Source organism: Dromiciops gliroides, chromosome 4 (genome assembly GCF_019393635.1).
Source record: "Dromiciops gliroides isolate mDroGli1 chromosome 4, mDroGli1.pri, whole genome shotgun sequence".
Taxonomy (NCBI): domain Eukaryota; kingdom Metazoa; phylum Chordata; class Mammalia; order Microbiotheria; family Microbiotheriidae; genus Dromiciops; species Dromiciops gliroides.
Genome location: NC_057864.1, coordinates 342,310,523 through 342,332,046, shown reverse-complemented (window position 1 = coordinate 342,332,046; position 21,524 = coordinate 342,310,523). Strand labels below are relative to the sequence as shown.

Here is a 21,524-nt window from a genome sequence, read left to right as displayed (position 1 = left end):
CACTGCTTCCTCAATATTTCTATTCCCCAAAGTTCTCTCCTTAGCCCTTTTTTACCCCTACATCATCTCATGCCTTATTAATCTCATTTGTACCTATACCTTGAGCTAAAATTTCTGAATAGATAGTTTTTAAATCTACACAGAATCACAAATCAGATACATCCTTCATTTTCCTACCTCCATGCCTTTGCTCAGGCCCTCTGCCTGGAATGCCCTTTCCCCCCACCCCTACCCCCCTTTCCATGTCTTGAAATCCTGTCCATAAAGCCTAGTTCCATTGCCATCTCTTTCATGAAGTCTTTGTTCCTAATTTTCCCAATTAATGAACATCCTTCCCTTCCCAACACACCTTGACATATCACTTAGTTTAGATTTCTCTTGCACCCTTACCACATATCATTTTACATTGTAGTTATCTGTGTATGTGCTGTATTCACTTAATGGTTCCTGAGCTCTATGGGGTAGGAAATATGTCTAATTTAATTTTTGTATCACCCTCCAGTGCCCAGTGTATAAATAGTAGGTACTTAATAGATAGCTGAAATTGCCCTACCTCCCCAACCCTACTCCCCTAGAGTAGTCAGGCAAGATAATCAGGACATCAGAGCATCAAGCAGTGAAAAAGGGCTCAATGGATGGCCCTCTGTTCTCACACATTTCCCTAGGATACCTCACTTAATGATTCCCAGCTCTGTTGTCCTATTCAGGGACACAGAGAGTTGTTTGGGCACAATACCAAGTATGATTGTAAGCAGATAGTGATGGCTTCATCACAAGGGTAAGGCAGACTCTGGGTACTGTTTTAAAGCCACCTTATGATTTCTGAGCCTTCAGTCTCTGTAGAGACGCCCCCTAAACTGAGAGTATTAAAAAAAATTGGGTGCAGAGAGGACCAGGGTTTGAATTCTGACTCTGCTACTTATTCTTTGTGGGAAAGTGGGCAGGTTATTCAAGTCACTCTGTGGGCCTCAGTTTTCTCATCTGTAAAATACTGGAAGACACTAAATGAGCTATAAGGAAGTCTCTTTCTGTTCTAAATCCTCTGATTTTGTGCCTTATCCTCCTTCGGTCATATAAGCAACAGCTTTTAAACTCCTAATGGTCCAGCAGTTTCCATTACAGAATTCCATAATTTTAGTTTTAGAAGGAACTTCAGCAGCCTCATCATCTAACTGATACTTAAAAGGAATTTCTATTATAATGTACTCAACAAGTACTTGTTCAGTTACTTCTTGAACACCTCCAAAGTCTGAAGGCAGAGCAGACTACTTTTAGACAGCTCTACTTGTTAAAGTTTTTCCATGAATTGATGCAAAGTGAAGTGAGCAGAACCAGGAGAACACCATATACGTTAACAGTTCACCTATGAATGACTTAGCAATTCCCAGCAATACAATGATCCAAGACAATTCTAAAGAACTCATGAGGAAAATGCTTTCCACATTCCAAGAAAGAACTAATGGAGTCTGAATGCAGATCAAAGCATACAATTTTCATTCTTTGTGTGTGTGTGTGTGTGTGTGTGTGTGTGTTTTCCTTTGGTCTGTTTCTTCTTTTACAACATAACTAATATGGAAATATGTTTTACATGATTGTAAATTTATAACCTATATATAACTGCTTACCCTCTTGGAGAGGGGGGAGGTAAGGAAGGGATGGAGAAAATTTGGAACTCAAAATTTTTAATTGAATGTTAAAATTTGTCTTTACATGTAATTTTAAAACTACTATAATTTTTTTTTTTTGGCGAGGCAATTGGGGTTAAGTGACTTGCCCAGGGTCACACAGCTAGTGAGTGTTAAGTGTCTGAGGCCAGACTTGAACTCAGGTACTCCTGACCCCAGGGCCAATGCTCTATCCACTTCGCCACCTAGCTGCCCCTATAATTTTTTTAAAGAAGTTTTTTTCTGGAAGCACACTTAAATATTCCCTTTGCAACTTCTACTCCTTGCTCCTTGTTTTGCCCTAGGAGACAAGATAACACAAATCAAATTACCCTTTCAAATGACAGTCTTTCAAATATTTGAAGACAACTCCCCACAGCCCGCCCCTTGCAATCTTCTCTTTCCCAAGCTAAATATCTGCAGTTGGTTCAACTGATGTTCACATGGCAAGGATCAGAGGCTTTGCCTTTGGTCAGCAAGTAACCTCCCTATCAGTCACCTGCCTCTTGAACTCACCTTTTCCAAGCCCCTTTCCCCTTAATTGACTCAGCTACTGTGCACAGACAACTGTGGCCTTTTTGGACTAGAAAGGGAGGTGAAGGCCAAGCCAGCTGCCCCCTACTTGGCTGGAGGTATAATCCTATCAATGGGCTAGATAGGTTTCACCTTATAGAAGAACAACTGTTTCTTTGAATTGAGTGCCTTGAATAGTTTCTAATTTATGTGAAAAAATCTCTCTTAGGTAAAGTCTTCATAACCTATTCTGTGGATACAGCTGTGGAGGTCGTGAAATTTGTGAACTTTTTGTTGGTAAATGGATTTCAAACTGCTGTAAGTATTTTGTCCAAAGAGAAGATGGAACAGGGAGGGAGATAAGATAACAAATCAAAAAGAGTAGAGAGATAAATAAAACTGCTAGCTGTTGACATTTTAAACTGTTTTATTTATGTTTCATCTGAATATAAACTTAATGGTTGTGGGTTTAGGTAAATTTGAAATTATTCAAGTTCTCTCCCAGTGTTTTCTGTGTGCTTTTTAAAAATTACTTTAATACCACTGAAAACATGCACGAGTCTCCTCCATAACCTAACACAAATAGAGAACTTCTGGTTCATATTTCATCAAGAGGAAGCATGGTAGATTAGACAGAGAGCTGGACTTAGAATCAACAAGAACTGGGTTCAAATCCCACCTCTGACACTTACAAGCTGTATAATCATATAATCAAGTCACTTAATCTCCATGAGCTTCAGTTTCCTCATCCCAAAATGGGAATAATAACCCCTGTAATCCCTATCTCAAAAGGCTGAAATGAGAGGACATATGTAAAACACTTTGTCAACCTTCCAGTTGTCAGCTACTACCCTCCATCTGCTAACTCTAACAGATGTAGTTAATGCTTCTTGTGATATGGGATACCATAAGCTTCCCCTTTCATTTCATAAGCCTTGTTTGCCACTGAGAGGTAAAGTGATACAGGAGACATAAAGGCAATCTCAAATTCAGGAGGAGCTGGGTTCAACTCTTGCCTTTGCAAATACTAGCTCTGTGACCCTCAACAAATCATTTAATCTCTCAGTGCCTCCCCTTCCCCGGGCCATTATCTAAGGCTGTAAATTTCATAAAAGGAACCATTTGGTAGAGGGCCTTCCTCTCTGAGAGTTCTCTGCACCAATGAAATCACAGGTCCCGTTCCATTCCCATCACTACACACCAAATAGAACTTAGGACTACTCCCTTCCAGTTAGAAGTGATGCTATATTAAAAACAATTGCCTAAAACGGAAAATTGCTTTAACTCAGCCTTGCAAATAGATTTACTTATTCATTGGTCCTAGCTGACTAAGCCTCAAGTGAGAATGGAGAGATTTGGTCAGGCAAAATGGGGGAAGGGGAAAGGCAGAGTATCTTTGTTCTATTTAAATAAATAGCACCACCCTAGTCCAGGTTCACCTCTGCACACATGCTGTCTCCCTTCTCTCTCCCTACCCCTTAACCCCTTTCTGAATAGGGAATAATTGGCTAATTTTATCCAGTGCTCTGATTCTTTCTTCACTAGACCAGGCAATCTAGAAACAAAGATTTCAACCCTAGTCCTGCTGCTAATGTTGTATGATCTTGGGCCAATTCAGGGAGCTCAGAAAATTCTGACCCTTCTTGCCCCACCACAGTTGCTTGATTCAATGCAGCTTAAGGTAAAACCATGGAGGTGACTTTCTGGAGAAATGAAATCACACCACAATAAGCTATTGTGAGACACTGCAGATTTTTACAGGAAGAGAGGCCTCTCTTTTCTTTCATATGAAGTCCTCTGTGTACTCAGTGGGAATGCAATAAATATTAATTGCTGATGATTACATTCTGCAAGATGGTGCAAAATTGAAGGAATGCATAAAAAATAGGCAGTTTGTAGGATGAAGAGGGAGGGTAAAGAGAGGACGCTTGTCACTTAAATTTTCTTTTTCAAAATTACTTAGCATCACTTAACAGGGGTATCTATTTAAATTCATATTTTCTTCTAATAAAATCTGACTGGTCTAGGAATCTCTCAAAGTTTTAAAAAATGCATTAGTGCACATTCTGTAATAAAATTACAATGCCTTTGTTACTGAGTAACTAGCATGTCACTCTTTTGTTGCTGACATTAAAAAAAAAGTCTTGGTCTAGTGTGCAATGAGGTCAAATTCCAAAGCCCCAAGCATAAATGTTCAAAAGGCAGTGTCCAACTCTTCCCACCCTCTTAGTCTTGGTTAATTGAAAAATAAACAGATCACCATTAGAACAGGCCTGTGTCCTTTTGTGGCCTCCTTGCCAACCTGGGACTGCCAGGGCTATTTATGCCTATAGTGGCCTCCCATTGTGAAGTCCTTAGCACAAGCTCATAGGCTGAGTCCATATATTTAGGTCACCAGTGGTCAGTTCCCACTACAGCCTAGCAAAGATGGAACTCTCAAGCCATGAGAGGGTTACTGACTGTGCTTCCCTTATTTACTACCACTGGGTAATTTACATTTGGGGTTAACATTGGTGCTAGACACATTGCTCAAAGGACTTCAAAAGGTTATCATTTGCCCAGTCCTCAGGTTCCAAGAAGATGAAAGCCACAGCTCATCCCATAATAATAGCTCACATCTCAATAGTATGCTGAGGTTGACAAAGAGCTTCCCTCTCAATAACTCTGTTGGGGGGGGGGCAACTATAGGAATTATTACCACCAACTTACAGATGAATAAGTAGGGCTCAGAAAGGTGAAGTGAATTGCCTTAGCACAACTAATAAGTCATTAGAATGGTAATTCAAACCCAGGTATTTCATTACTCCCAGTCTAGCACTCTGTCACCCCATGCTTCCCCCCCAGACAAATGGTAGCTTTGCTGTTTGGAAGATTCAGTCAACCAGCATTTATTGAGTGCTCACTTTGTGTCTAGCTAGGCATTATGAGCCACACAAATGTACTACGTGAAACACGATCTCTTTCTTTAAGGAACTTACAGTCTAATGTGTAGGGTAAAACATGCTCACCCAAAACAATGAATAAGAAAGCATTATAAAGAAGGGCCACGTTACGTGGCATGGACTAATAAGACAAGACTGACTACATAGTTGCCTAATTATCAGGGCAAATAATGACTTTAAAAAGGAATTAAGAAACAAGAGAACTCGGTAAGGACCACAATCATCTGGAGAAAGTGGAATGTGATCTGGTCCTTGAAAAAACCCAGAGAGGTCATTTGGCAGGGATAGAGAGGTCAGGAAGGATGATTCAAAGCCTGGAGGTGAGAGTCAGATGGGACAGCAGTCCATGGGATCAGCCAGACTAGAGTGAAGGGTACAGATTGGGGAGCCAATAGGAAACAAGACGAAATGGCTACAGTGGAACCAGGTGATGAAGAGACTTGAAAGTCAGGTAGAGAATGGTGATGATTCAAGATCTACTGATTAGATGCCATAGGTAGTTAACAGCCATCATAGCATCCTGAGCAGAGGCTGTGTGCCGTGATAAAGGCGATGTTTTAGGGATATTAACATGGCTGCTGTATGCAGGGTGGTTTAGATAGCATATTCACAGGGAAAGAAATTTCAGAGTCTCTCTTGGGTAGTCAGTTCTAGCATGTAATCATGCTGGAGTCACCCATTTCCCCTATATAACCATACTGCCAACGTGGGATGTTCCAGTTAGTCCTCTATGGAATTGGAGAATAAGAAGCACCTTCTAAATATTAACTCCTAAAATGAAAGCCATTACACTACACGAACCCCACTCTTGAGCTAAATAATACCAATGCTTCACCTTTCATAATAAGAATTTTCATTCCAAGACTCATTTTAGTTACTATTCCTTGGGCCTATTCCTAGTATAATTTTAACACTTCATTTCTTTAAACAAGTTTTTTTTATTGTTCTATTAAAATAGGATAATGGATTGGGTTAGAAAGTCTTAGAGACTATAGAGTTCAATACTCTCATTTTACAAATGAGGAGACTGATGCTCAGGAAAGTGAAAGTAATTTGCCTAAGATAAAATGGGTAGTAAGTGACAAAGGTAGGATTTGAACCCATAGCTTCTGACTCCAATTCCAGGGCTCTTTCCATTCTGTCATTTTAATTCCGCCTCCCCCACCACTCCCCCTAACTCCATGTACAAAATACTATGTTTTTTCATAATCCTTTTTTGAAATATCCAAGCCCAAATTGGATGTGATACTCTAATTAGGATCTGATCAATGTAGAGTACCGAACTATTATTCCTGGATCTGCCAAGTTTTACATTCCTAGGATCATGTTTATTTTCATTTGCTTTTTGGTAAATTTTACTGACTCATTAAGCTTATGGTAAAGTATGACTTTCAGCTTTTAAAATATATATATATATATATATATATGTAACTGGGGATAGCTTTAGTGTGTGAGAGCCCCTGTAATTGTATAACTAGAGGTAACGACTATGTTAATAAAGAATAGTAATTATTCAAACTTTGAACGATGTTGGAATATGAAATTTTCTAAGGAAAATTTCTTTTCCTCTTTAGACATGGGTTTCCCTTTAAACCATGCCATCCACCCAAAAACAAATAATCTGAGGTACTTCTCTTTATGTCTGCTCACACCCTGAATCTGTTGTCAACTTCATTAATACTATCTCCTCCAAATCCTCTTCTTACAGATAGACATATTTGAGGACAGAGTCCGAGGCATTGACATAATCAAATGGATGGAGCGCTACCTTCGTGATGTAAGCAAACAGCAGGACTATAAGGTCCACTCATTCTTTCCTGGGTTAGATTCATTCATTTTTTCATTAAAAGGGTCTAGTACCTTGTAGATGCAGATGCTAGGCACTGTGTTAAGTGCTGATACAAAGCTGAAAACAACATAGATCTTGCTCTCAAGGAGCTTACGATCTACTGGGGGTGGAGAGAGGTGGGGGAATGTGACATGTGCACAGCTAAATGTATATAAAAGTATATACCAAGTAAATACAAAGTAATATGGGGGCAGACGAACTACTAAATGAACTCCAGTGGTTCCCTATTGCCACCAAAATAAAATATGAAATCTTCTTTTTGGCTTTAAAAGCTCTTCATAATTTGGCTCTTCCTACCTTTCCAGTCTTCTTAACACTCTATTCCCCTCCATGTATCACATGACCCAGAGATCTTGACCTTGACAGACAGACAGACAGACACCCATGTGTGTCTTTTGGCACAAGGCCTTTCCCTGTTCCCCAGATATCAGGGTCTTCATTTTGAGATTACTTTATATCTGGTATGTACATAATTATTTTCATGTTGGTCCCCCTTGTTAAAATGTAAGTTCCTTGAGGAAGGGGCCATGCTTTTTTGGTTTCCTTGGTATCCCAAGGGCTTAGCACAGTCCCTAGAGCATAGTAGGTGCTTAATAAACACTTTTTGATGAATAACTAGGGGGATCATGAAGAGCTTCAGGTAGCAGCTGCTGCTTGAGCTAAACCTTAAAAGAAGCCCAGAATTCTAAGAGATACACAATCCTAGTTGTTTGGTTCAGAAGCTCTGCCTCTTGCCTGTGTTAGAAGCATAGACTGACCCTAAAAAACCCACTCTTCTTGCAAGCCAGGCAAGTCTTGGCAAGGACAGAGGGAGGGGCGGATGAGGAGGTAGGTGGTGACATCCTGCAGAGGGAGTAAAAACCGGCAAATTGGAAATACAGAAGAGACCAGGCACAGATGATTGATAAAAATCAGAACAAACTTTTTTTTAAAAACAATAAAGATGGGAATCCAGTGTAACGGGAGGTCAACATTTTCCTATCCTTCCTTCTCTTCCCTCCACCCCAATCCTTCAGCATTTTGTTTAGTCTTGGGGCTTTCCTGAGCAGGCAGTTTCTGGGTACTCAGTCATCTCTGAAGTCCCTTAAATCATCTGCAGCAGTTCCCTGCTCACTGAGCTGTGATTTGTTTTCCCTGGACTGGCTGGCCAGGCTCTGTGAGGAGGACACTCTGCAGTTTAACAGGAGAGAAATTGATGGCTGCGGCTGCATCCTGGTTGGTGCTGACCAGTGTTGCAGCTGCATTCTGGTTGGTGCTGACCTAACCTTTCTGCAGGGGCTGGTGGGGGCCTGGAGCCTCCCTACAATGCAGGCCTTTTGTCTGAAGTGTGGAGGGGTTTGGCTTTGTGCAGGAGAACCTCTTTCTTCTGATTCTTAGGCTGCATCCAAATAGAAAGGCAGCCATTAGGTGCAGAGTTGCAGTTCATCATTGATGAAAAGTCTTTCCGCATGGATGCTGAATCCTGCCGAATGCTTTCCTCTTACATAATATGATCCTTCCTGAGATGGTTATTAAGGAGAGCTACAGAAAATGGCGGGCCATAAATATCTATTTGGAGACTGCCTCCTCCATCCATTTACATCAGGTATTTGATTGGAGAGGGGAGTGGGGGAAAAGAAGTGGGTGGACAGAATAGGGATTGTGATGCATTTTACTTTCCCCAGTGAATGAAACTCGTCCTCCTCCCTTAGCACGTCAGAACACACTTAAGATCCTGGCTGGCCAGTTTCCAACCTGCCTTTATCAAACAGACTGCACTTTACACGTCCATAAAAGTGCTTCTCTCTCTCATTAACAGAAGACAGTGATGATAATCATTGCAATCAGCCCCAAATACAAACAGGATGTGGAAGGAGCAGAGTCCCAGCTGGACGAAGATGAACACGGCTTACATACTAAGTATATCCACAGGATGGTAAGTCCTGGGCAGGCAGGGCTGCTGAGAGAAGCTGCAATAGCTCACCTTCCTGGAGACATAAGCATTCTCTCTAACAAATTACATTTCCTTCCCTGGGGGCTCAGCATTGTGTCTGCCTGGCTGTATAAAAAGACACCGGAAGCTTGCTGTGAGGGGTTAGAGTGGAAGGGCATCATGGGATAGAGGAAAGGACGCTGGATCTGTAGGGCTTGAGCTCTGGGACCCAGGGCAAGTCATTTCATCATTCTGTGTCTCAGTTTCCCACCTTGTAAAATGAGGAGGCTTAGAATAAGAGACCCCCAAGGTCCCTCTTAGCTCCAAATCGATGACACCATGAACCTGAGTTCAAGTTTCAAGTTGTGTGATGTTGGTCAAGTCACTTTTAATTTCTTGGCCCAACTCCTTCATCTGTAACAAGGAGGCAATAATATTCATACACCCTACCTCACAGGGTCGTGGGTTTTTTGTTTGTTTATTTTGGTTTGGTTGGGGCAATGAGGGTTAAGTGACTTGCCCAGGGTCACACAGCTAGTAAGTGTCAAGTGTTGAGGCCCGATTTGAACTCAGGTCCTCCTGAATCCAGGGCTGGTGCTTTATTCACTTGTTTTTTGTTTTTGAGGAAAATGCTATCAAGTTTGAGTTAGACTATTATTGGGTCAGATTTGCTTCTCCTGACCTCTCCAATGACCAGCGCAGAAGTTTCCAACTTCACAGCTGGCCTTCAAAGAATACTCAAACTAGGACTAATTGAAGAAACAGGTTTTGGCACAACTTAAAGGCAACAACCAGAACTGTCTTTCAATGCAGTGGGGTTCTTCTAGCAAGTAGTGATTTCACTGTTACTGAAGAGATTCAAAAAGAGACTGAATGCTCATCTCTTGGGGTTACAGCAGAAGGGATTCAACCCGTAGGTGGGAGGTTGGACTAGCTCCAGGTTTTCCACCCACCTGCCTAAGATTAGCCCCAGAAGCTCCCTAGCTGGTGATCTCTGCAACAGGCACACAATTACATGATGAGCTCTCCAATTTTATGAAAGGGTGGAAGAAGCTCAAATTTTTACTACCAAAGGCCCTTACTACTTAGAGCTTAGCACTTAAAACTGACTCTTCTTTCTTCCTTCAATATATCCTGTGCCTCTCATTCCCTGCTTCCTTTTTCTCTCCCAACTCAGCCACCAAGGTGGCGTGGGGGGGGGGATGAATTATAGTATATTTGGGTTAGGCAACACTAGATTGGATCAGTTCTGAAGTTCTTTAGATTCTGAGCCTAATGAGGCTGGGCTAAGGCTCTCCCTCTGTGCTGTATAAGGTAACATCTGCCACCAATCCAGACGGTTCCATTACTCAGGGGTCGTCCTATTCACTGAGAACAGGGGCATAGAACCTGAAATGAGAAGTGGAGCAGCTGGTATCAGGGATCCCTCTGTAAGGCAAGGGGACAAGGCCAAGATCCAGAGCCAGGAGGGCAGGCAAGGTTAAGATAGATAAACAACACAATTCTGGAATCCACAATAAAGCAGGACTAAAGGTCTGCATACTTCAAATAGGTTGGGAACATAGGGATTGGGATAGGATGGCTGGTATTTAGCTAAATAGGTCATTATTGCTTGAGCTTCTTTCTTGAAAGAGAGCTTATCAGGGCAGCTAGGTGGTATGGTAGATAAAGCACCTGCCCTGGATTCAGGAGGACCTGAGTTTAAATCCTGTCTCAGACACTTGACACTTACTTAGCTGGGTGAGACCCTGGGCAAGTCACTTAGCCCTCATTGCCCCACAAAAAAAAGAAAAAAAGAAAGAGAGTTTATCACTTGTTAGGGCTCAGAATCATAGAATTTATAGTTGGAAGGGTCATTAGAGAATTAACCTCTTTGGGTCTCAGTTTCCTCATATATGAAATAACAGATGATCTCCAATCACTAGGTGGTCTCTAATTCTAATTTCCAATGAAATAATGTAGTCCAACCTCATCATTTTACAGATAAGGAAACTGAGATCCAGAGAGGGTTAAGTGAACTTGCCCATCGTCATATAGCTAGTAAATAGTAGATCTGAGATTTGAATTCAGGCAAAGTCTGGATGAAAAGCAGGGATGACTTATTCTCGGGCTTATATCTGGTCTTGGAATCAGGATATGTAATTAAAGAAAAAAATTAGGAGGTGAGGAAAGACTTATATATTGCCTCTGGTTTCAGGACCACAATGGTTTTCATGTTGGAGCCATGTCCATGGTGTCAGTCCATGGAGTAAACTGACTCGCAATCATGACCTGACTCAGGGTTTTTACACTCCTTGGCCATTAGTTGATAGAATGAAGCCTGGGGTGGACGGGAAGCAAACTCCTAGGGCACCAAGGGTGCTCTCTCCATTTCCAAGCACACAGCTTGTGCCAGCAGCTGGTGTGTGGGTAGTGGTTCATCCCAGTGCCAGTTCTTGGGGGAACACACTCAGAAGTGTTCCTACTCCAGCTCTCCAGAGCTCGGCTGAGCCAGGCAAGCATACATGGGATGACCACACGCTTATGGATTCCCTAGCCTAGGCACAATCAGTTAACTGGAAAATAGTGTTAGGACCCTTCCACCACACCTAAAAGCTGATAGGGAGATCGGGTACAGGCCAGATCCTACTAAATAAGCTGAAACCTTGGGACCTGTTTGGTAGGTGATCAATTTCAGGGTGATAAGCATTGCAACTTCATGGTGTGGGCGGAGAAGTCCCTATGGACAAATTTAAAAGCACAGCAAGAATGATTCATGTTACCGGAAAGGTCTATCTCAGGGTGAGGGCAAACTGTATACAGTTATACTGTGGTTAGCAGTTGGCTTCAACCTGGTGGTCCAGGCACATTTTGTAGTCACCAGTTACTGGCCACCTTAAACCTGACACCCTTTACCTCTGTGTCCAGCACCATGCTTACAGGTCTGCATTGCTATTAATTGCTTAGCCACACCTTTGGACCACTCTTTACATATTACAAAACATTTTCTACATAACAACCCTGATAGGTGATGCAACTATATTCTGATTTCACAAATGGGAAAAGTGAAGCTTTAGAAAGGTTAAATGACTGCCCCCAAAGTCTCACAGATGCTAAAAGGCAGAGTCTACACTTGAACTCAGGAATCAATGGTATAGTAGAAAGTGTACTGGCTCTGGGGTCCTTTTATACTTACTATCTGTGTGAACTTGGGTAAATCCCTTTAATCTCCCTCAGCCTCAGTTTCCTCACCTGTAAAATGAAGGGATTAGACTAAAGGTCCCCTGAGGTCCCTTTATAGTTTTAAATATCCTTTCATAGTATGACTCCAACTTCAGTCTTCTTTCTTCTATTTGCTGATAATGATTCTTGAAAATCAAGTTTGTATATCATTTAGGCCATGGGAAAATTATATTTGTAAAAGAAAAAAATTTTCCATGGGGAGAGGAGGAGGAAATAGTTTGGTTGTTGTTATTGTTGTTTTCAGTCATGTCTCATTCTTCATGACTCCATTTGGGGTTTTCTTGGCAAAGATGCTGGAGTGATTTGCCATTTCCTTCTTCAGCTCCATTTTACAGATGAGGAAACTGAGGCAAACAGGGTTAAGTGACTTGCCCAGGGTCACATACCTAGAATGTGTCTAAGACTGGATTTGAACTCAGGCCTGTGATGTAACCACCATGCTACCTAGCTGTCCTTTAAAATAGTTTGGAGCTGTGATTTTATTGTGGAGAAATTCTTGATGAAGAAACTCCCTCAATTGATGCACATTGGCAACTTGTCTGTACTTTATAATCCTAAGGGATTTGTCTGGATTACCAAGAGGTTAAAGGACTTGCCCAGGGTCTTACAGCTGGTATGTTTGTAAAAGTCAGGACCTGAATCTAGGTCTTCTGACTCCAAGTCCAGTGCTTATTCCACTATATACTTCTTGAAAACTTAGTTCTTATATAATTCTGAAACATTTTAGAGCATCTTCTGTTTTTTTAAAGGAAAGTGATTATGAAAAACATTTATGCAGTTTGAAAATCATATTTTAAAAAAATTGGAAATGACGTCTCACTCTGCTGCTTAGCATGGCACCATGCAGAGGAAAAGAGTTAAAATGATTAGCTCTTGGTGCTCCAATAAGGAAATTAGAATCTTAATACTGCCTGTGCCTGTGTGTTCAGGTAGCATTAATTAACCTCTCAAACTAATTCCTGCAATTAAACCCACAAATCTATCTGGTTCCAGATGCAGATTGAGTTCATAAAACAAGGAAGCATGAACTTTCGGTTCATCCCTGTGCTCTTCCCCAACGCTAAGAAGGTAAGAACCCCAAAGTTTATAATTAATACAGTTTGAGTCACCTGGCTCTATCCTATGGGAGTTGAAGTGGAGAGACCTGCCAACTTTTTATCAGTGCTTACAGAAAGTGAGGTTAGCCAAAAGATCAAGAGGTTTAGCCACTCAGTTCAGTGGCCTGGATTGGTTGGGTTTTAGGGCTTTATCTGGCAGGACCACCGCTGCCTTAATGACCCCCCACCCCCCAAACCCTCTTCCACAATATGAAGTGGCTTATGTTTTAACCAATGAGAATAAAGAGGGAAGCATGAATTTTATCTGATATTTCTTATCTTTACACATAAAAGGCCAACTATTTGGATGTGCCTGTTTTTGCTGGTTGTTCAACAGATGTGTTTTGTTACATTTCAGCTAAAAGCCCATCTAGTACAACCCTCATTAGCTGGAAGGATAAGTGAATTCCACTGGGGTCTCTCCTTAAATTGAGTTCTGCCACAGTTCATGTCAGGACTTTTTGCTCTAGAAGATACTACCAGCTAGGAATGGAGGGACTACATGAACTGGGGGAGGGTGAATTTATTAAGAATCTGCCATGTGCCAGGCCCTGAAGATAGTAAAAAAATGAAAAAAGTCTCTATTCTCAAGGAGTTTATATTTTACTGTGGAGTGAGGCAGGGAAAGACAATATGTATGTAGGTAAGTAAATGAAAAACATACTCAGAATAATATGGAGAGGGAGAAACACTAACAGCCTCCTGGAGAGGGTGGCACTTGAACTGGGTTTTTAAGGAAACCAAGGATTCCAAGCAGTGCAGGCAGGTGAGAGGGAGGTGATTCCAGACCTAGGGGACAGTATAAACAAAGGCATGAAGATAGGAAGTGATGTGTTGTGATTGGGAAATAGCAAGTAAGCTGTTTGTTCTATGTTCTATGGCTGGAACATAGAGTGTGTGAGGAAGAGTAATGTGAAATCAGTCTAGCAAAATAGGTTCGAGACAGACTGTGAAAGTCTTTAAATACCAAAACAGAAGAGTTTGCATTTTATCCAAGAGCAAGAGGAATCCACTGAAGTTTCTTGAGCTGGAAAATGATAAGACCTATGCTTTAGAAATATCACTTTGGTGGCTAGAGCACCAGCCCTGGATTCAGGAGTACCTGAGTTCAAATCTGGCCTCAGACACTTAACACTTACTAGCTGTGTGACCCTGGGCAAGTCACTTAACCCCAATTGCCTCACCAAAAAAAAAAAAAAAAGAAATATCACTTTGTAAAAAAAATGAATGTCGAAAACTATCTTTATATGTGCTTGGAAAAAATAAAATACTATTTACAAATAAATAAATAAATGATAGATGAAAGAAATACCACTTTGGGTATGGATGCCTCTAAATCCTTTTATGTAACTAACATAGGGTAGGATCAGAGTTCATCTCAGAGAGACCTGGAGGATCTTTGCATTCAATGGCAGCATTGGCCATTTTGATCTGCTCTAGGGTAGGTACCCATGATTGCAGAATGGAATCTCTGGACTTATTCAGGAGAAGACAGGAACATATTTTTGTTGTTTAGTCATGTCTGACTCTATGTGACCCCATTTGGGGTTTTCTTGGCAAAGATACTGGAATAGTTTGCCATCTCCTTCTCCAGTTCATTTTATAGATGAGGAACTGAGGTAAACAGGGGAAAGTGATTTGCCCAGGGTCACATAGCTAGTAAATGTCCGAGTCCACATTTAAACTCAGAAAAAGAAGTCTTTCTAACTCCAGGCTCAGAATTCTATCCATTATCATAAAAAAGGGAAAAGGACCCACATGTACAAAAATATTTATAGCTGCTCTTTTTGTAGTGGCAAGGAATTGGAAATTGAGGGGGATGCCCATCAATTGAGGAATGGCTGAACAAGTTGTGGTATGTGAATGTAATGGAATACTATTGTGCTCTAAGAAATGATGAGCAGAAGAATTTCAGAGAAACCTGGAAGGACTTACAGGAACTGATGATGAGTGAGATGAGCAGAACCAGGAGAACATTGTACACAGTATCAACAACATTGTGTGTTGATCGACTGTGATAGACTTGACTCTTCCCAGCAATACAGTGGTCCAAGATAATTCGAAAGGACTCATGATGGAAAATGCTCTCCAAATCCAGAAAAAAAAAAAGAACTATGGAATCTAGATGCACATTGAATCATACTCTAATTTTTTTTGTTTTTTGTTTTTCTTTTTTTGAGGTTTTTCCTTTTTGCTCTGATTCTTCTTGCACAGCATGACCAATGCAGAAATATGTTTAATGTGATTGTACATATATAACCTATATCGGATTGCTAGCTGTCTTGGAGAGGGGGGAGGGAGGGGAGGGAGGGAGAAAAAATTGAAACTAGAAATCTTATAAAACAAATGTTGCAAACTATTTCTACATGTAACTGGAAAATAATAAAATACTTTTATGGGGGGAAAAAAGAAAACTATCCATTGTGCCACTTAGCTGCCCGTATTCTTCCTAGAAGCATGTTCCAATGGTATTGTTTGAAGCTGAGTGGAATTTGGAAGGACATGGGCTTATTCTAGACCTGTGTAATGAAAGCCCCAGAGGCAGTCTAACTCCCCAAAATGCCTATAAAGAGGAAATCAAAATCTCCAGGTCAACCATGAACTAGTCCCAGGTCCCAGGATAGGTCATCTTTAGCCTGGCATTCACCTACCCAAGAATTAGGGACAGCATTCCTAACCTGGAGTTAGCCAAGCTATATAGTCATCCTTTAATGGATTGTAGATCTGTGAGGCAGGAAAATGTGGAATCAGTGGTTGAGCTAGTGTGTTGTGTGTGTGTTTGTGTTTGTGTTTCTAAAAAGTAGGTATGAGGAAAGTCAGAGTTTACAAAGTAAGCAGGAATATGTGGGTCTGACAGATACTAGTTATGGACAGAAAGTAGGGGAGATGAACAATATTGCATTGGTAAAATCTTTAAGTGTGTGGCATGAAGGAAGAGAAACCAAATTAGTCCCAGTACTTGACATGACATCTACAAGGCTTTGCCCAGGCCTTCCCTTATTCCTGTAATATACTCCTTCAATTCCTCCACCTCTAGGTGGAAGCCCTAGCTTCCCTCAAGGCTTTGCCTAGGGATCATCTCTTACAGGAGAATTTTCCTTTTTACCACCATTTGTCAGTGTTCTCCCTTGAGATTACCTAGTATTTACTTATCTATATATATTTATGCTCACAGTAGAATATAAACTCCTTAAAGGCAGGAAGTGTTTCATTTAGATCTCCCCCAGCACCTAGCATTCAATATATTTATGCTTAGTATGTTTAACTGAACTGAACTGAACTGAACTGAAAATGAAATGGGAAAGGAATACAGGATTCACAAGACTCAAATACTCAGTGAATGTGTAATAAAAATGATAGTAATGAGAAGGTGCTAAAATGTGTCAGAACTTTGAGGTCCTATTGTTTACTATGGGTAGAATTAAGCATACTGTGGGTCAACCATCAGCACTTTGAGGTAAGGATTTACTTAACTTATTGAAAGGTGGCTTCACCTTGTGAGATTGTCCCATGGCAGGGACCTTAAGGAGAGCATTAGAATAAGGATAGGAAGAAGAATCAGCCTGGTTTGACTTTATGCTTTTGTTGCTAGATCTGGAACAACTAGTATCTAAGGCACTGGGGGAGCTCTATTTATTACCCATCCATCCAGTTCTGTGACCATAAGCACAGACGGGAACTGTTAGAGTGAAAGGATAATAAGTCAGAGGAAGCATACAGTCTCAGCAAACTCTCCTCCCCCCTCTCCTGTCTAGCCATGGGAAAAACCACATCACTCAGAGCAACCTTGGCACCATCTCTTTCATGTGAAGGTGATGAAAAGTGCATTATAACCTAAAGGGAAGGTTGCTTCTTCCTGATGGAAAATTCCCAGCACATGTGGTTTCCATGATTTAGATGTGATGCTTACATACAGAACTGCATGTGTAAGCTCCGCAACCCCTCCTGCCACTTTAAAAAAATGAAACAAAAATGCCACCAAGTCTGGTAGAAGAACAAGCATGAGCAAACTCTTGAAGTCTGAAGGCAGTGATTCCAGGAAGCCAACATGAGGAGCATGTGGTCGTGGTGGTGGGGAGGGATACCCAGGGGTTTTTTCTAACCACCTGAGCCCGTGTCATCTAACCCCCTCCTCTCCTTCCTACAGGACCACGTGCCCACGTGGCTGCAGAACACTCACATTTACAGCTGGCCCCGGAATAAGAAGAACATCCTGCTTCGGCTCCTGAGGGAGGAGGAGTATGTCCCTCCTCCAAGAGGACCTCTGCCCACTCTGCAGGTGGTGCCCCTTTGAAGCTTCCCGGGAGTCTAGGGGCAAAGGGGCTGTTGCCTTCATTTAGACTGGATGCTAAGGCATTCCTGGATGGGGGACTGGACTGGGGGAAGCCAGCTCCTGCTGATGGCCTTTTCTCACTTGCTCCCTGGGCATGGGTAACTTCTCTTGAGCACTTGTCCCCCCCTTCAGCATCCAAATGGCCTCTGTCACTGATCCTGAGGCAGAAGCAACATGTGTCTCCCTGAGTTCTTCAACCTTCTTCTGGGTGGGATGTACAGACTTTTTTCCCCTCTTAAAATCACTTAGGGTGTTTCCCTTAGCACCTTAGCAAAGAGATACTGAAAATGATATTGCAATAACTGTGGACTGACAAACACCCCCATTTTCTTAAGGTCTCTTTTTCCTGTTTAGCCAGATGTATTTTTCTATCCTTAAGACAAAAGGACTTCATGTACAACACAATAAAATGTTTACTTTTGTAAGGCTGGGGTTCATTTATATCGAGGGAAACGCTGGGGGGGGGGACACCTATTCAATGGTGAGACAGTTGCCTCCTGGGGAGAGGCACAAAACAAATTAGATCTAATAACAGATACAATAGATTAGACTCTCCTGAATGATAGGATCACAGCAAACTAGACAAACTGCTTTTTAAAAGAATTTTTTTTTTGCAGGGCAATGAAGGTTAAGTGATTTGCCCAGGGTCACACAGCTAGTATGTGTCAAGTGTCTGAGGGCAGATTTGAACTCAGGTCCTCCTGAACTCAGAGCTGATGCTTTATCCACTGCACCACCTAGCTACCCCTGACAGACTGCTTCTTTTAACAACCTCATTGGCACTTACACTCTGACAGTTCAGATTTTAACAATACCATGTGGTCCTTGGTACAATCATGATTTTGTATATCCTTGCTCTATTTTTCAGGGTCTGTATGGGTAGAAGTGGGTGGCTAGGTGGTAGAGTGGATAGAGCGCTGGGCTTCGAATCAGGAAGACTCATCTTTCTGAATTAAAATCTGACCTTAGACACTAACTAGCTGTATGACCCTGGGCAAATCACTTCACCCTCTTTGCCTCAATTTCCTCATCTGTAAAATGAGCTGGAGGAGGAAATGGCAAACCACTCCACTATCTTTGCCAAGAAAGCCCCAAATGAGGTCACAAAGAGTCAGACTGACTGAAACTACTGCACAACAACAAAATATATAGCAGTGTGCAAATACATTGGTATGTGAATGGTCTGCAGCATTTTATCCAAAATAGCCGATGACAATGCATTGATCACCTCCTGTATCTAGTAGGCTCCTTGTGAGAAAGAACTAAGAACCACCACATAGTAACTTATTGCTAAGTTTTACTATATAGTATGTACTCAGAAGTATACTGCGCTGGATCCAACTTTCTCTAGTTAACTTTTCAGTGTGAGCATTTACACCTCAGAAATCAGCAAACTACAAATTGATTATTTAGTTGATTTTCTAGACTTAAAGTACTGGAGCAAATGTTAACGCAGATTAAATTTCAAAGTGTGTCCTGCATCCTTTTTTTTTTTCTTCCCAAAGAGCAGGATGTTAAATAGTTACCAGCACACTCCTGGGTATACCCTGTAGTGCCTTGAATAGAGCCTTCCATATGGAAGGAGAATAGAACATTATATATAAAATGGTCTTTCTAAGAAGGGGTAGGACTGCTACCCCTGTTGTACCCCTGGGACAATGATAACCAAAAACAGAGAGAAGGCAAATATTCTCAACTCTTATCTTGCTCCCTTTTTTCTGCCTAGGGGAAGTATCCTTCAGAAAGGATAGCATACAAGTAGCTAATAGGGAGTTGAAAGTAAGATAAGTAGGGAGTTTGGGCAGCTAGGTGCTACAGTGGATTAAGTGCCAGACTTGGATTCAGAAAGACTCATCTTCCTGAGTTCAAATCCAGTCTCAGACACTTACTAGCTGTGTGACCCTGGGCAAGTCACTTAACCCTGCTTACCTCAGTTTCTTCATCTGTAAAATGAGCTGGAGAAGGAAATGGCAAACCACTCCAGTAGCTTTGCCAAGAAAACCACAAATGGGGTCACAAAGAGTCAGACACGACTGAAAATAACTGAACTGAACCATAATCAGACATGACTGAAATGACTGAACACTACCACCAAGTAGGGAATTAGTAGGCGAGCACCTAGATGATTTCAATTAGTTCAAGTCGCCTGGCCCAGATAAAAACCATCCTAGCATATTGAAAGAACTGGCACTTCTGAGTGTAGGGCCTAAGTTAATGATGCATAGGCAGATTAGGAAGATAGGGGTATCACCATAATGGAGAAGGGCTGGTGTTTTGATTGGAGATAGAGAAGTGTGGTCTGTAAGAGGCATGGCTGGACAGTTTAGCCAGAAAAAGATGTCAAGGTTTCCAGAGACTACAGTGGAAAAGAACATGGAATCTGAAATTGGAGGACCTGGGTTTAAATCCTAGGTGTGTTACTTCTGTGTATGGCCTTAGGCAATCAATCAACAACCATTTATTGAATGCCTACCAAATGCCAGGCACTGTGATGGGGGGGGGGCAAAATAAAAATACAAGGAATGAAACAATCCCTGATCTCAAGGAACTTACAAATACATCTATAATTACAAAAATAAACATAAGGAGAATAAATACTATGAGAATTGGTATTGAACCCCCTACTGAAGAGATACTGTAGGGAAGCTCCACTATGAGGAGAAACCGTGTGAGGACAAGCCATGTGGCATTAGTGTCTGTAAGTGAACTTTTCTGAGTAACTACAAAAACATGTGGAAGAGGGAAGACCTCTTCTCTTTGGCCCCTGAGGGCAGAACTAGGCACAATGGGCAGAAACTGCAAACAAAAAATCAGGCTTGATTTAAGGAATAATTTCCTAACAAGTAAATCTTTTTTTTTTTTTTTTTGGTGGGGCAATGAAGGTTAAGTGACTTGCCCAGGGTCACACAGCTAGTAAGTGTCAAGTGTCTGAGGCTGCATTTGAACTCAGGTCCTCCTGAATCCAAGGCCAGTGCTTTATGCACTGCACCACCTAGCTGCCCCCAATTTCCTAACAATTAGAGCTATCCAAAAGTGGAAGGTATTTCCCTGCTAGGAAGTTAGTTCCCTCTGGCTGGATGTCTTCAAGCAAATGCTAGATGACTACATGTCAGGTCACATTGGAATGGATAGTTACTAAGGTCCCTTACAATTCATGCATTCATTCATTCTTTAAGTATTTAATAAGCACCTGCTATATGCTCAGCACTAGAGTAGGTCTTGGGACAGAAAGAAAAAATGAAACGGTCTGTCAAGCTGGGATTCTATTTGTTGAATGGAAGAAGCTAGGTGCTGTGTGGGGCCACAAAGAATAAGATAAGAAAGAGTTCCTGTCCTTTTGTGACATATACAATCAACCAGATACACAGTCTAGAAGTCATTCTTGATTCTTTTAAAACATTTCTTTTTAAATTTTAAATTCTGAACTTAAGGAATGAAATGAGCTTTTCCAAATACATTGTAGAAGGAGAGGATTATACATAAAACTGTGAATCTCTATTATGTAGAACTCACTTTTGAAGCATTTAATAACTTCAACATGTAACTTTCAGAGATGTCCTGACTGATCCTTTTTGGCCTTCTTTCTGTTTTTTCTTTTTTGGAGGGAGAAGGGGAACATTATCTCCAGCTTCTATCTCCCTCCCACCTGCCTCACCCAAGATGGATAAAAATTTAAAAATGTGAACAAACATGTGTATCAAATACACATTTGTATTTATAACAAATGTGCAAAGTCAAGAAACTTAGTAGAATAGTGCTTCTCCCCAGAAACCTGAAGAGCCTGGTTTCTGGTATTTAACAAATACTCACTATTTAACAAAAACTGCTGGGGGGGGGAGTAGTTTGCCAGAAATTGGGTATAAAGAGACCAACATCACACACCATATTTCAAGATAAACTCTAAATGGATACACAGCTTAGCTATGAACTCACACTAGCCGTGTCCAAAAAATATGTCTCATTATTTCTCCTAAGATTCTTGACCTTTTTCC

General features: G+C 41.3%; 1 protein-coding gene across 1 annotated transcript in view; it reads left to right on the top strand.

The window, feature by feature from the left end:
- TRAF3IP2 (TRAF3 interacting protein 2) overlaps window positions 1-17,927 on the top strand; it is a 70,958-nt gene extending 53,031 nt beyond the window's left edge. Inside the window, exons 6-10 of the mRNA XM_044004718.1 lie at window positions 2,407-2,495; window positions 6,828-6,896; window positions 8,767-8,883; window positions 13,096-13,170; window positions 17,347-17,927. Coding sequence (XP_043860653.1) covers window positions 2,407-2,495; window positions 6,828-6,896; window positions 8,767-8,883; window positions 13,096-13,170; window positions 17,347-17,493 — 497 coding nt within the window. The 3' untranslated portion in view covers window positions 17,494-17,927. The remainder of the gene's footprint in view (window positions 1-2,406; window positions 2,496-6,827; window positions 6,897-8,766; window positions 8,884-13,095; window positions 13,171-17,346) is intronic.
- Window positions 17,928-21,524: the final 3,597 nt, after the last annotated feature.